At 36.7% G+C, this 13,453-nt stretch overlaps 1 protein-coding gene across 1 annotated transcript in view; it reads right to left on the bottom strand.

Moving 5' to 3' along the window:
- Nucleotides 1-844: 844 nt before the first annotated feature.
- The window catches only part of SLC9A3 (solute carrier family 9, subfamily A (NHE3, cation proton antiporter 3), member 3), a gene marked incomplete at both ends in the record, with an annotated part of 12,695 nt that continues 86 nt past the window's right edge, over nt 845-13,453 (bottom strand). The window contains 10 exons of the mRNA XM_010191803.1: nt 845-920; nt 1,490-1,666; nt 2,174-2,303; nt 2,904-3,019; nt 4,866-4,995; nt 7,237-7,307; nt 9,151-9,240; nt 10,054-10,256; nt 12,233-12,453; nt 13,336-13,453. Of these exons, the coding sequence (XP_010190105.1) occupies nt 845-920; nt 1,490-1,666; nt 2,174-2,303; nt 2,904-3,019; nt 4,866-4,995; nt 7,237-7,307; nt 9,151-9,240; nt 10,054-10,256; nt 12,233-12,453; nt 13,336-13,453 (1,332 nt within the window). The remainder of the gene's footprint in view (nt 921-1,489; nt 1,667-2,173; nt 2,304-2,903; nt 3,020-4,865; nt 4,996-7,236; nt 7,308-9,150; nt 9,241-10,053; nt 10,257-12,232; nt 12,454-13,335) is intronic.

The following is a 13,453-nucleotide window of genomic DNA, read 5'->3' as shown; positions in this document are numbered from 1 at the left end:
AACCCGCCTGGACGCGTTCCTGTGTAATCTAGTCTAGGTGATCCTGAAGGGAGGTCGGACTGGATGATCTCTCAAGGGGGTTGGACAGATGATCTTTCAACTTCTAACTCCTAATATTCTGTGATTCTGTGAACAAGCATATTAGTGTCCATCATGTCTTGCTATGACTGACTCAAAAGACAGCTAAAACATGAGACGAAAGAATTTGCTTTATGCGCAAAACCAGCTTTTGCTATCAATACTCCCTAGGCCAGTCAGCTTCAGATTACACTTTGAAGGCTGACCTGTGTGTCAGATTTGTGCGTGAAGGGTGAATTAGTGCTGAAGCTGGCCTCTGACTACGTGTTCCTTTCAAAGCTACACTCTCCTTGAGTTCTAAGGTGCTTCTTAGTGTCAGCTCTGATTCAGACCTTTCTAAACAAATGGACCTTAACTCAGATCAGAATGTCATCTCAACTACTGTTCTGAGCAGTGACTTGAAAATATGTTAGCAAAAGTTGCTCTGGGCAGCTTATCTAAAAGGAAGTGGAAAGTTAATCTCCATTGTAGCCACTGCATTTTTTTGTTTTCAAAATTTAAATGTGGTATTTTAGAAATGTAAGTAAGAAGGTTTTTTAAAATTTGGTTTGTCATCCAGTTGCCTAGGATAAAACAATTTCTAAATCACCAAGACACTGCATTTAAGCACGGAGAAGATTCCCACTCTAAGTTATGAATTATGACTAGAAGTCCCTTTTTAATACCATCTTCATTGTTGCATATAATGAAATTTTTCAGTAATGCTTCACTGACAATGTAGCTGCTAAAATGTAGTTAATTAAACTGGTCTATGAGTTCTTTTTACCTTTTTCCTTCAAAGTAAAATCTTGTACTGGGTTTTCTGAAGGTATTTTTCCATTTGGTATGACACTGCTGTTTCGCTGAAAGAAAACAAAGTTACCAAAATCACTACTGTCATTAGATAGCAATGGCAGTGACATCCTTTGAAATCACAAATTCATCAGCAGAACCCTGAAATCTGTTGTACTCTTTGCTTGTGGCTCAATATGGATGTCATTAGTTTCCCCCTACATTTATACTCACTGCAGGAAAAGAAAGGAACTTAGGCTCTTTGTATGCAGTATGTTCTGTCTTAGTTTCATGCCAATTTTGTGGAATGCTTTATGCTATAGTGTTACCCTGCTGTGTCTACCCTGCAACATCTCTCCACAGTGTTGTAGCATGGCTCAAGGTCTGTTTTTTTCCAAGTGATCAAAAAATCTGTCACTCAGAAGGATCTCAAAGCATAGAGAAAAAAAGCATGTGAGAAGATTCCCCTTGAGTTATCTGATTGTTTAATCTCTTATTGTTTAGGCCCTTTAAGTTCACGAAGTTCTATAGGACAGAGATAAATGCAGGACATTGGACCCGTCAGAACCCTCCCTATCCTCCCCACTCCTTAGTCTGTATAATAGGTGACTGCGTCTGGGTCCTCATGCAAGTGTTTTACCCTTTTTTGGCCCCGATCTCGCTTGTGGATTTTATTGAGCTTCTTGGGATGGTTTATCCCTAGTTTGGTACTCTTGAAAGATTCTAGGCGCTTCCTCATTGTCCTGTGGAAAATCTCCTTGTCTTGTTTCTCATCTTCATTGTGCATGATCTCATGTCGACTGTACAGGTGTTTGTGCTGTGGCCAGGAAGGGAAGACAATATTAATTTATTTACAGATATAACTGGAAGCCCTGAATCAATGCATTCAATCAGTGTCATGCAAATGTAAACAACTCTATAAAAAAGAATGAAAGATTAGTCTGAAGGCATTAATGCAACTCCTGTTTCTCTTTTTCTTCACTATGAAGTAAGTATAAGTACAGGAATTTTAAGTACATAAGAGTGACTGTCATTCAAACTAAGCCTTTTCCTGTAAGTGAATGAATCACTGCAGTTGATACACTCCATTTAATCCTGCTTCAGAACCAGCCTTTCCCAGGTCCCAGTGAAATCAAAGGCACAAGTTCTGTTAATAAGGCATGTTCATAAATGAGGAAGAATATAGACAAAGAGCCTATCTTTCTCAAGAGTGGAGATTTTGCAGTTGGGTTCTTTCCTTTTGAGTTTCACCCCCAAGTTTTGGTTCCTAATGCCTCCTAATTTTAGACTGGAAAACAGTCCAATGCCAGCCTTCTGCTCTCACCTCCTGCCTGGGTTTATACAGGTATTGTTGTAGGGTGTGATGAGCAACTGTGTCTTCTGTGTCTCGGATACTTTTCCTTCTCTGCTCCAAAGCTTGCATGTCAAGGCAAACTGGTCCAGCTTTTTCTCTCCTGAAGAAGAATAAAATATACAAAAAACAATTTTAAAAATCAGTAACTGCTGAAGAAGAAGATAAAACATGAAAATGGGCAACAGGAAGGAGAAATGAAAACAAAGTTTAAAAGAAAAAAAAAAAGGAAAAGTCGAAGTCTGCCAAACGAAAATTAGTAAGCAAATAACTAAAGAGAAATGTGAAAAGATTATTGTCTTTTGTCTTTCAGGTGGGTGTATCATTAATTTCTCCATTTACATGACAAACAGTCTGTTCGATGAAAGAATCCTGAAAGTCAAGGAAGAAGCAGTTTTTTTCCTTGCCTCTCTTCTGACCTTTTCTAGACCAGATAGAGAAATGACGTCTTGGCCTGTATGTAGCAGTTGGTGAACAAGAGGCACATGAAACAACTCTAAAATGGATGTCTGCTTCATCTTACCAGCCTTTACTGCAAAAACTTGTTAATGTGTAAAATGCAAAAATAGAAGTTCTAAAAAGTATGAATGAAGCCCCTGTAATTTGCATTTTCCAAAATTTATAACACTGTTTCCATTTCCTCATGTATAGCACAAACATACAACCTCACCACATACACACACAATCAGTCCACATTACTTACAGTAAATAAGAGACAGAGCTTTCCACAGTACTTGGGAGTGGGGTGCTGAAATCCACATTTACCATGTTGTCTGTACTTGGAGAGCGTATAAATGCCAAGGAACCTCTACGTTCTCCCTGGCCGCAGAAAGACAGAAGACATATTACAACTTTCAAAAACTAGGGCAAAACGCATACCAGAAAATGTGTATAATTTGTGAGGCTGCTGTATGCAAATGTCACGAGAAGCAGGGAGGAAGTTATATTTAGGTAACAAATAGAAACCATTTTTTGGTTTTACGGTTTCTTCATGTTGAGAGATGTTATCCCAATGAACAAAATTATTCCACTCTTGTAAATTGATTTTGAGAAGGTGAGCCATTTCTTAAGCCTCAATCTAGTTGGAAATTATATCCTCACACTTTTACAGTCTAACTGTTTTCTTTTCACAGATCTTTCAAGAATGGACCTTTTACTTTGTACCACATTGCAAACCTAGTAAATAGTGATATCTATTCAGATTCTTACGTCTCAACACATCACTGGGATGTGGATCAAGGGAGGGGTCGGGGAAGATGTTGATTTTAAGATCTGTTTGTATGTCCCATTATTCTGCTCTGATTTTACTGGTAACAAATTACATTGTTTTGGGTTTTTCCCAACTTGAGTCTCTTTTTTTTGCCCCTGAACATAACTGTTGAGTGATCCCTCTCTGTCCTTGTCTTGACCCACAGGCTTTTTGTTATATTTTCTCCTCCTCATCCCACTGGGGTTGGGGGGAGGAGTGAGCACGCAGCTGTGTGGTGCTCAGTTGCCTGCTGGGCTTAAACCAGGACAAGAACTTGGAGAACTTTTAATGTCTTTGTCTATTATTACCAGATCAGTAGAGATCTGCTAATAGAATTGTCTGTAAGACACAAAATACACAAATAGTGTTTGGACTATGGTAGCAAAAGTCAGTTTCCTTGTGTGATCAGCTGTACTAAGGTATAACAAAAAAGGTAAATCTCCTAAAAATTTAATTACCTAACTTAATCTCACATTAATATATGGTATTCAATACATTACTGGATAAAGATTATGGAGCTAAATCTGCAAGCCGTAGTGATCTACAGAGCCCTTCGCATATGTTGAAGAGGGAAAAATACTGCAATGAACCTACTGAGTAGATTCAGCAGTGAACCCAAACATGAGATTCACACCCATCAACATCAAAGTCATTATATAACTTTCTTCCTCTGAGGTGTGACCCAGAAAGCACCATGAGAAAGAAAATTAGGTCTTGAGCTCAAATAGTCTGGAACCTGAATGGGTAATTTACAAAATCTCAAAAGGAAGTATTTTCTTATCTTGTGAACCACTCCACATTTTTCATAGTAACATCATGTCTGAATTTCATCTTATTTTCTGAATTTGGTCTTTGAAAATCTGTGTTTCATTGGAAGCAGTCTGCTTGGTTGTAAATAATTTTCAAAAATTTTTTTAATTGTGGGTGTTACTATTCCATTGAATTGAAGTTACCCTTTCCAATTTTTTTTGTATTACTGTGGTCTGGCAGAATGAGATTATAGCAGTCCACTACTTTGGCCATGTATCCACACGATTTGAAAGTGAACCAGACTTGTCATCACTTAGAATCAGTGTTCAGCACGAGCAAGTCTCTGTTGACACATTTAGAAAGACAGTGGTTTGCCTGATCCCTTTGAAATTACAGTATTCTTTCATGCAATGAATATAGAAACAAAGTTATTCATAATACAACAGAAAAGTACACTGACATAAGTACAATAAACTCGCACTTGGCAATCAGGTATAACACCGAACAACATCCACTCAAACAAGTGATATTGATACTCAAAACACATTTAGGAAAAAAAAAGTAGTACAGAAATGAAAATAGTTTTCTTTTAGATGTCTTTTGCAATATATCACCTTTAGGTCATATTATAAATGTAAAAAAACTACAATAAGTATTCATAAGTACCTCAGCCACATAGCTAATTGCATCCTTCAAGTTGAGTTCATGGAAAACATTAAGGATCTGGTCTCTTGATTTTTGAGCAGACCTTCTCATCAGTACTTTACTGAGGAATTTCCTATCAAAATTGGACCACCTGATAATTTAAACAAATGGTGTTAATGGCAACAAGCAATTTTAGTTTCACAGCATTTTTAATTTAGCATAAATTATATTTTTGTGAGCTAAGCACTTTTAAAAAATGGTGAACATGTCAATGTGAAGGTTTTGTGTTTTGAAGTTTTTAAAGAAAGCTTTAAATTAGCATTTAAATAAAGTTAAGGAAAAGCCTGCTACAGAGTTATGCAGCTGCCACAAAGCATGTAATAGGTTCACTTAACAAACACTACTACAACAGAAAGAGTGCTATAATTACAGTATCCCATTTCAGAGGCACTAGGACATTTTATACTCTGGGAGATCATGCTTCCTTATTTTTCCACTTCTGAGTATGCACTGTTATATTTAATAGCTTCATTCTAAAAGTTTAATTTTCTTTCCTGTAGAAAGGGAATCAGTTTTTCTCCAGCTGTATTGTAGGACAACCATCCTAGAAAATAGGTTCACAACAGTGCCCTTCCAAAAGCTCTTACAGAGGGCCTCATTCAAGCCATTTATGTACTCTGGGGGATAGAAGTGATGTGTATTTTCTGTCATTTACACTTCCAAGCTTGTCTGATAGTAGGATAGCTGCCATTTCATATTTAGGCTCCAGAAGATAAAGGCTGCTTTACTTTTATTCTCACAATTTTCTCTAAAAGGCATGAAACAACTTTGGGAACTATTATTCAAAATAAATCTCTTCCTCTTGCCAAATAGCTATTTTGAGTTTATGAGTTTTTCTTCAGATTGTTGAAACCATTTTGTTGTTAAACATTATTCACAGAATTGATAACTGTTCCTCTTCTTTAGCCAGAACATCTGGCAAGCAGTTTCAAATTCAGGCTGTTGCACCTGAGCACATCAGTGAGGGTGCTAGGGACTGACATGTCTCTGAGGAAGCAGCACTTTCATGTATGTATAGTCCAAAAGAAGCAGACTTAAGGTGGCTTCATTCAAAATACATTAGACATCAAACCACACACCCAGCCATGAATCTACATTAAGCTACTCCTTCTCTTGTTACTCAAGGAGATTACTTTCTGACATCTAAGAAGTCAGACTCTAATCTGCCACTTTAAAAATATTTAGTTCCATCTTCACAACAGTATTTCAAAACTGGGAATGTATTCCCCTGTATTATTGCCTGCTGAAATTCATTCCCCAAAAGTGAACCGAAGGATTAGTTTACTCAGGATGCCTCATGAAAATTCTTCAGTGCATAAATGAAAAAGAGCAAAAGGATATGGAGGAGACTGTCCCTATAATGGGGTACAGACAGGTGAGCATTTCTAGTTGAGCTCAGATACAATCTAGCTCCAGTCCAGGAGTTGTATGAGCATAATGCTAAACCTCAGCTAATACACTCAGCTTCTCAGCAAAGGTTAGGAGAGTGCTCTGCAGAAAGCTAACACAACCACATGGCTTTTGGGTTGGAGTTGACATGTTGAGTCAGCAGGACATTAGCAGGTCAGAATGTGACTGTTTGCACCTATGAAATGACCTAACTCCAGGAAGAGAAGAACTTGTTAACTTTAAATAACACTTTAAAATATGTCCAGTTTTAATGGCCCTTTTTTAATTCACATTTATTTACCTAGATTATGGAAGTCTGCCCATCACAGTGGTGTACTTTAAAGAAAATAGTGTCTGTATCTTTCAGCTGAGTAGTTTTTCTTCTCTCAAGGAGAATCAACTATAAACAGAGAGGGTTGGAAATTATCCATAATTTTGATTATTGCTTTCAGACTAATAGGCTTAAACTATCAGAGTAGTTTCAAAGCACCCACTGCCATTGCTTTCAGTGTTGCTGAACACATCCTTTGTAGAAATAGGATAAACAACTAGCACAGCCATAGTTGAAGTTTTTTAGTGTTTTCACACACAAATAATGCTCATGAAATGGAGTATTACAGAGATGGACCAACATTCATATTCTAGGTCAAATCTTGTGCAAATGGCCAGTTTTCGAATCTTGAGAGAAGCTGATCCCTGGATGTGAACTGAGGCATTTGCAAAAGCCTAATCTGAACTGTGAAAGTAACACAAAATATTGTAGTTGTAGGAGACAAAAAGAAAATATTTTCACATTTGCTGTATTTCTAGTACTTTTAGCATGTAACTTTTAAAACTACATTTGACATCCTTGCTGTTCCTAAACTCACAGTCTTAAAAAGTCATGACTTACAGACGATATTTCCTAGCAGTATTTCAACATTCCAAGTTAGTTACTACTTACTTGTCTCTCAGATAATTATGTCCAATTTGTCCAGAAATGTCTTCTATAGCAGAAAGTATGTGATCAAAGGCCTAGGAAAGTGAAAGTGGAATCAATATCTTTACAGAAATAAAAGGCATAATTAGAAAATAGCTCAGTTTATGTCACAATAGACCATGTGATGATGTAGAATAATTTTATAGCTACTAAGCAGATTTTTTCCCATTTACAGAAATACTAACTACTATATGCTTTTCTTCAAAAGGCGTGAGCTTTCTAACCATTTCTTTACAAATTCAATAACTATTTTTTAATTAAAAGGGTCTCAGCAAGAAGGTACTTAAGCTCCCATATTAGCATTCAGTTTTAAGACTCTATCAACTCTTTTTATCACTTGCATTTCTGCCCTATGAAGTACATCAGCCACTATTAGTGTCACTGATTAAATCAGTTAAAAATGGCCCTAGTGTTTCTTTTTAGCCTTTCCAGGAATCCATACTTCCCTTAGAGCAGAAGTAGGCATCATCCTCCTGATATCTAGGGCAAAATTCCATACTGGATATATTAGATGACTGATAGAAATCCTGAGGTTTATAACTGTTAATTCAAATCAAGGCAGCTGCAGGTAGAATTTTGCCTTTTTTTTTTTCCTCTGAACATCAGAGTGATTACTGTAGAATATGCAGCATGCAAGGTTTAGAACAACATGGATGATTTGGATTATTCCTGAATATAACATTAATTACTGCCTCAGGAGACATCTGACATGGAAGTGGAGAAAATGATATTATAAATAAGTTGTCTCCCTCCTACTCCCTGAGAACAGACAGTACTTCTAGAACTGTATAAATTGCAGTGTTCAGAGCACTGTGCTTCTCAGGCAATATCTGCTGGAATATTCTAGTAAGTGGTAAATCAGTACAAACAACTTTACAAAGTGTTAGGATTAACATTACTGCTCAGCCTGCAGTATTAACTGACATGTATATCCCATAAATGTAGACAGACTGTATTTCTTCACCAGGGGGAAGAATCCTGATTTTCCAATAGTAAAATATTTGAACAGAAATGCAAATTTGAACTGCTGGATAACAAAATCATAATGGATTTATTCAGTAGTATGAAAAAAGATTCCTCAGAAAAAAACCCTGTCTGTCACTTCAGGTAACCTTCAATGTGAAAACAGACTAGATCAGAAGCTCATACAAGAATGTGTAAAAATACTCAATGCAGGATAGCTGTGTAAATCTGCAAAATTTATGAATTAAAAAAGGCCATGAAAGACGTGTCTTATAGTCTACTGTCCTTTAACCTATATTGTAAACATATGTTCTCTTTTACTGAATTAAAACTTTACAACACTGTGTGAAAGTGAATTGGAAGACATCATGTTTCAAAATCTTTTAAAGGGTTAAAGAAATGCAGACATGCACAGCATTCACACTGAATTAAACCTATCACTTTTAATCTGGAATTTCAGTATATAATTAGCATCTGCACTGGGCAGCAGCTACCTTTCTATCTGACATGCAAGCTACAAAGTCTACTTTCATATCTACTCTATAAACAAACAAAATTTAAGGAGGAAATACAATCTTACTTCCACATGCTTTGCCCTAGTGACCTTCAATCAAACGTCTTCCTCTTTTAGATGAAGAGAAAGAAGCATATTCCAGCTGTGCTGTTTCCCCAGTACTGTCAGCCCCACTGAATTCCCAAGTGAAAGACCAGAATCTTCAGTTGAGTATTTCCTCACAGGACTCAACCCCAAGATAAATTACAGCCTACGGATAACTTCTGAAATCTTTGAAAGATTTTGCACTTGAAATTTGATTCTCCCCTCCCTTTCAAAAATAAATTTTCTCTAATGATTTTTTTTCTCGTAAAACACTCTGTAAATATCCAAAAGATATAATTTTGTTTAAAATCTCTTACTCTTCCATGAAGTTTCTCATTCAGTTTTGGCTCTCTGTGTTCAGTTTTCTTCACTTTCAGCCACTGTACCAAGGGCTTGATAGTCAGTCCCTAAGGATTGAAATATGTTAAAAATACTTTGGAATTATCTTAGACTTTTCTCCAGCTGGTCATTGCTCAAGACAAATAGAGTATTTTTGTATGTTTTATGGTGATTCTCATACTTCCTCTGCTGATCTCTGTCCCCTTTAGAAGATAAAAGGATGCAGTACCCTCAGCTCCTGTTACAAATGTTTGAAAAGACATCAACCAGTAGAAAAAAGTCTTCTATAAGAAAAATATGGTAGTGGAAGGGTTAAAGTGTTTCCTATACCGCTGAATGTGGTATTTTATGCACTTATCAGGAATTTGTGACCACAATTAAACTTTATATGTTAAATTTGAGAAAATATTCCAAGCTGGTATATACTGACATATCTTCATTTAAATTAATGGGGTTTTTGTCAGCTGGAAAGCACTGTTTTGTTTGGATGATAAATATGTTCCACTGCTTACTGTTATATTTTAAAACAAGGACTTAGGCTTAGGTAGATCAGCTTAATGACTGTATTTGCCCGTAAAAGAGACTGTTCTCCATAGTTACTCACATTAGGTGAAGGATGTTTAATCAGATACTAACATGAGCACTATTAATACCAAGCAGCTAAGACTGAACATTTTTAGCACAGAGCAAATTGTGTTTTGTCCCTTGTGGTGCCATATGAAAACATAAAATAGGATCTTTGTTACTAAAATTATAAATTCAATTATGTTTTCAGTTCATTGAAACAATATGCAACCTTCGGCTAAGAACTGCTTTAAGCGTTCAGTACTTCTGGGGAATGCCTTCTCCTTGCAAGAACTGTGCTTAAGATGTTGAATTACCTGGAAAATAACAGTAAAAAACACAACAATTATAGTTGTGCTGACAAACAGGTTTTTCTCTTTCACTTTGTCCACATCCAGAAGTACAACCAGAGCAAAAGCAACCGCTCCACGTAGTCCACCATATGACATCACCACCTGGTCTATTATCTCCAACTGGACCATTCTGTAGTGGTTGAGAATCCATGTCTGTAAAGCTACACCTGTAAAAAACAAATGCCAGTATGTCTAGAAATGCCCTTATGAAATGTCAATGTCCCAACCGTGTGTAACAGAAATGGTACCCCTAGTTTGCTTCCCTAACAAGTTCTCTACACTATTTACTCCTCCCTCTGTATTGCTACACTGCCAAGGAGGGCAGGCCTGCTTGGTACCTTCTTATTTATGTTTAGCCAGAGGAATTAGATGAAGCTTCTACTGTGAGCCAGCAGGTCTTCTGAGAGTGCTGTCCTCTGGCACAGGCACTACAGGTGAAATTCTGCTATGTGCTGACCTTTGAATTTCGCATTTGAGAAAGAACAGAATTGCTAGCACCATAGCCAATGATAGGCATAGCATCTTTTAGTGGAATGAGGAACAGACTGAAACAACGTTGATTTAAGTAGTAAGTGTGGCACTCTTTACAAAACACTCAAAATTACATTTGTGTCATCATCTTATGGAGGGTTGTGTAGTTATGCTAACGCTGTCTTCAGGACTAGAGGTGAGATGCTGCCTTCTGTAAGAGACCTAAAGCTCTAGAAGTCACAATGTCTCCCAGAACTCCCACCATACAGAAGGAAAACAGCTTCACTGCTCCTGAAAGTAGCACAGCATATGTGTCACACAGCAGCAAGCCAGGACTGTTAGCCAGTGCAAAAGCGAGATTTCTCATTTTAGAGAACTTCAAAGTTGTGCTTAAGGAAGAGTGCCTTGTGTATATCACTGTAAGCAAGGCCTCTGGTGGAGGGGACCTCAAAAATTAATTTATTCTGACTCCTATTAGCCTATGAGAGCTGGAATTAGGTAAGGCTAAATTTCATCAGTTCTTTAGTAATTTATCAATGTCTAAGCTCAATTTCTTTAATGGATGTATATTGTTACTGCTCAATTTTTACTATTTAATGATTGATTACACTTGTTATAAGATTGTTAACCGCTCATTCCGGGTATACAACTGACAAAGTCAAGATACTGAAAACTTGTTTAAACAGCTCACACACATCAGCAGTTACTTAGGTGGCTAAAAGAACAATGGTTACAGACTATTTAGAAAGGAGGACATGGGATTAGGCCCTTCATTCAGCCCAGGATTCTCTAGACAGAATAAGTATACAGAGTCTAGGAAAACTGCCAGCTAGCTAGATGTGCTATCTTTTATTTTAATATAATTCAAGACAAACAGGCAAATAAACCTGTTTAATTTATTCCTAGAGGTAAGCACACACACTAAATCACCGTGTGTGTTACTCTCAAGAAGTACTGCATTCTATGCCTTTTTCTTGTTTTTAGCCCCTTTGCTGTTTCACAAAATGGTGATTAAATAACAGAACTACGTAGCTGAGCAAATTGTCACTGGTATTTTGAAATGTTTGCAAACTTACATAAACCCAGTAAACTGACAGTAAGTAATCCCTACCTGTCACAGTCTTATTTACTCAGTTTTTCACCAGTGCCCAAGAATTATTTCTTAAGCCAGAGAACCTACAGTGTAATTATGTATGGTCTTACATCACTGTGTGTCTCAAACCTGAGGTTAACCATAAAATTAGCTTAAGACAATCTCTTTATTACCAAATTGAAAGAGCTGAAGGAAAGAGATGGCTGGCAGGACTCACGTCTTTTGTTAGGCTGCAAGTCAAAGAACAAAGTCCATTTCATCAGGAGATTTTGCCAATACCATATGCTAGGTCAACAAAGGTTAGCCCCTGGGCTAGTCATGTCCTCACATGGCATCAGAAGTGAAATCCTAGTATATTTTCAGCATACGATGAATCTTACTGTAGAGATACACCCTCCTAACCCAAAAGCAACCATAAGTTCAACTAAAATAAATGGAATAATTTAAAATTAACAACTCTTTTTGTCTGTTTGCTGATTGGGTGGGTTTTTTTGTTTTGTTAGTTGTTTTTTTTTGCAAAAGTATGTGTGATTGCATCAATAATACGATGCAAGGACAGGAAGAAGATCACTCCCTTACCAATCACTCTATATACTGAAATGAAGACCAGAGTCAACAGAATAAAAGCTGTATTCCAAGTCCAGATATCTGGATTTACAGCTGAAATTCCCAGGAACATGAAGATGATTGTTTCTGCTCCACTGGCCATCATTTTCATGGTATACCTTACAGTCGTAGAAGATTGCTCAGATATGTTGGCCTTAACATATTTCTGACAGCAGATGCCACAGAAAGTTATCCTAGAAAAAAAAAGAAGCAATTGTTCAGAAAATATTTGTTGTAACATTTAATATTATTTCCATCTGCATGTCACATAGAGAAAAAACCCACCACTAATTCCTAAGAAAAAATACACTCAGAAGCCATTGCGGAGTCTAATCTAGGTAAAAAGCATATCTCAAACATTCATCCTGAGGTGACCCCAGGAGGTCTGAAGACAGCAATTCAGTAAATTATAACAAACCTTAAATATCTTCAACTTACATACTGCTTTACATGCAAAATTTTAAATCTTGTTTACATTAGACATAATCTTAAACCAATTATCTGTTTGCAGTAATATTTTCAGATCTTGACTATACTCATTGTAGCATCTACAAACAATACAAAAAAACCTGAGAAGACAGGTTGCCAGGAATCAATGAATACTAAAAGAAGAAAGATACAGAGGTAATCAAGCCAAAACAGGCAAGATTCAGGCAAACCTCAACAGGTCAGTCATGATAGTGAGACCAGCAAATAATGGACATTCACATAATGACTTAGAAAAATATTGTTTTAACTACAAATTATAGGGAAATACGTCAATACAAATGGACAACTGTTAGTTATTGAAGTGTTATTAAACACAATGAGGAAAAAGTCAAGTCTGTACTTTGCAAAGGAACTTCTCATGTTGCACAGCAGATAGCGGAAAACTTAAATTACTTTTAAAGGCTGAATGATATTATTTGCAAACTGTAATCTACTGCAGTGTGAAGAGAGTAATATTCAGCATAAGCTTCATGAGTGTCATATTCTATAGTTGTCCTATATAGTTTAGGTCTTTATTTTCAATGTTTTTAAAAACCATATTCCCTTCTCAGCCCCTTTATTACAAACAGTAATAAAAGGAGACTTACGCAAGGATAGCAGAAAGGGAAAGCATCTCTGCTGTGAGGTAGGACAGGTAGGAAATTATAAACACAAATCCAGGTTCAATGATTCTCACGTGCTTGGTGAAACGACTGACCAATGAGA

Source organism: Mesitornis unicolor, unplaced genomic scaffold (genome assembly GCF_000695765.1).
Source record: "Mesitornis unicolor isolate BGI_N332 unplaced genomic scaffold, ASM69576v1 scaffold10809, whole genome shotgun sequence".
NCBI lineage: Eukaryota > Metazoa > Chordata > Aves > Mesitornithiformes > Mesitornithidae > Mesitornis > Mesitornis unicolor.
The sequence above is the reverse complement of the archived record's forward strand: the minus strand, read 5'-3'. Positions and strand labels throughout refer to the sequence as shown.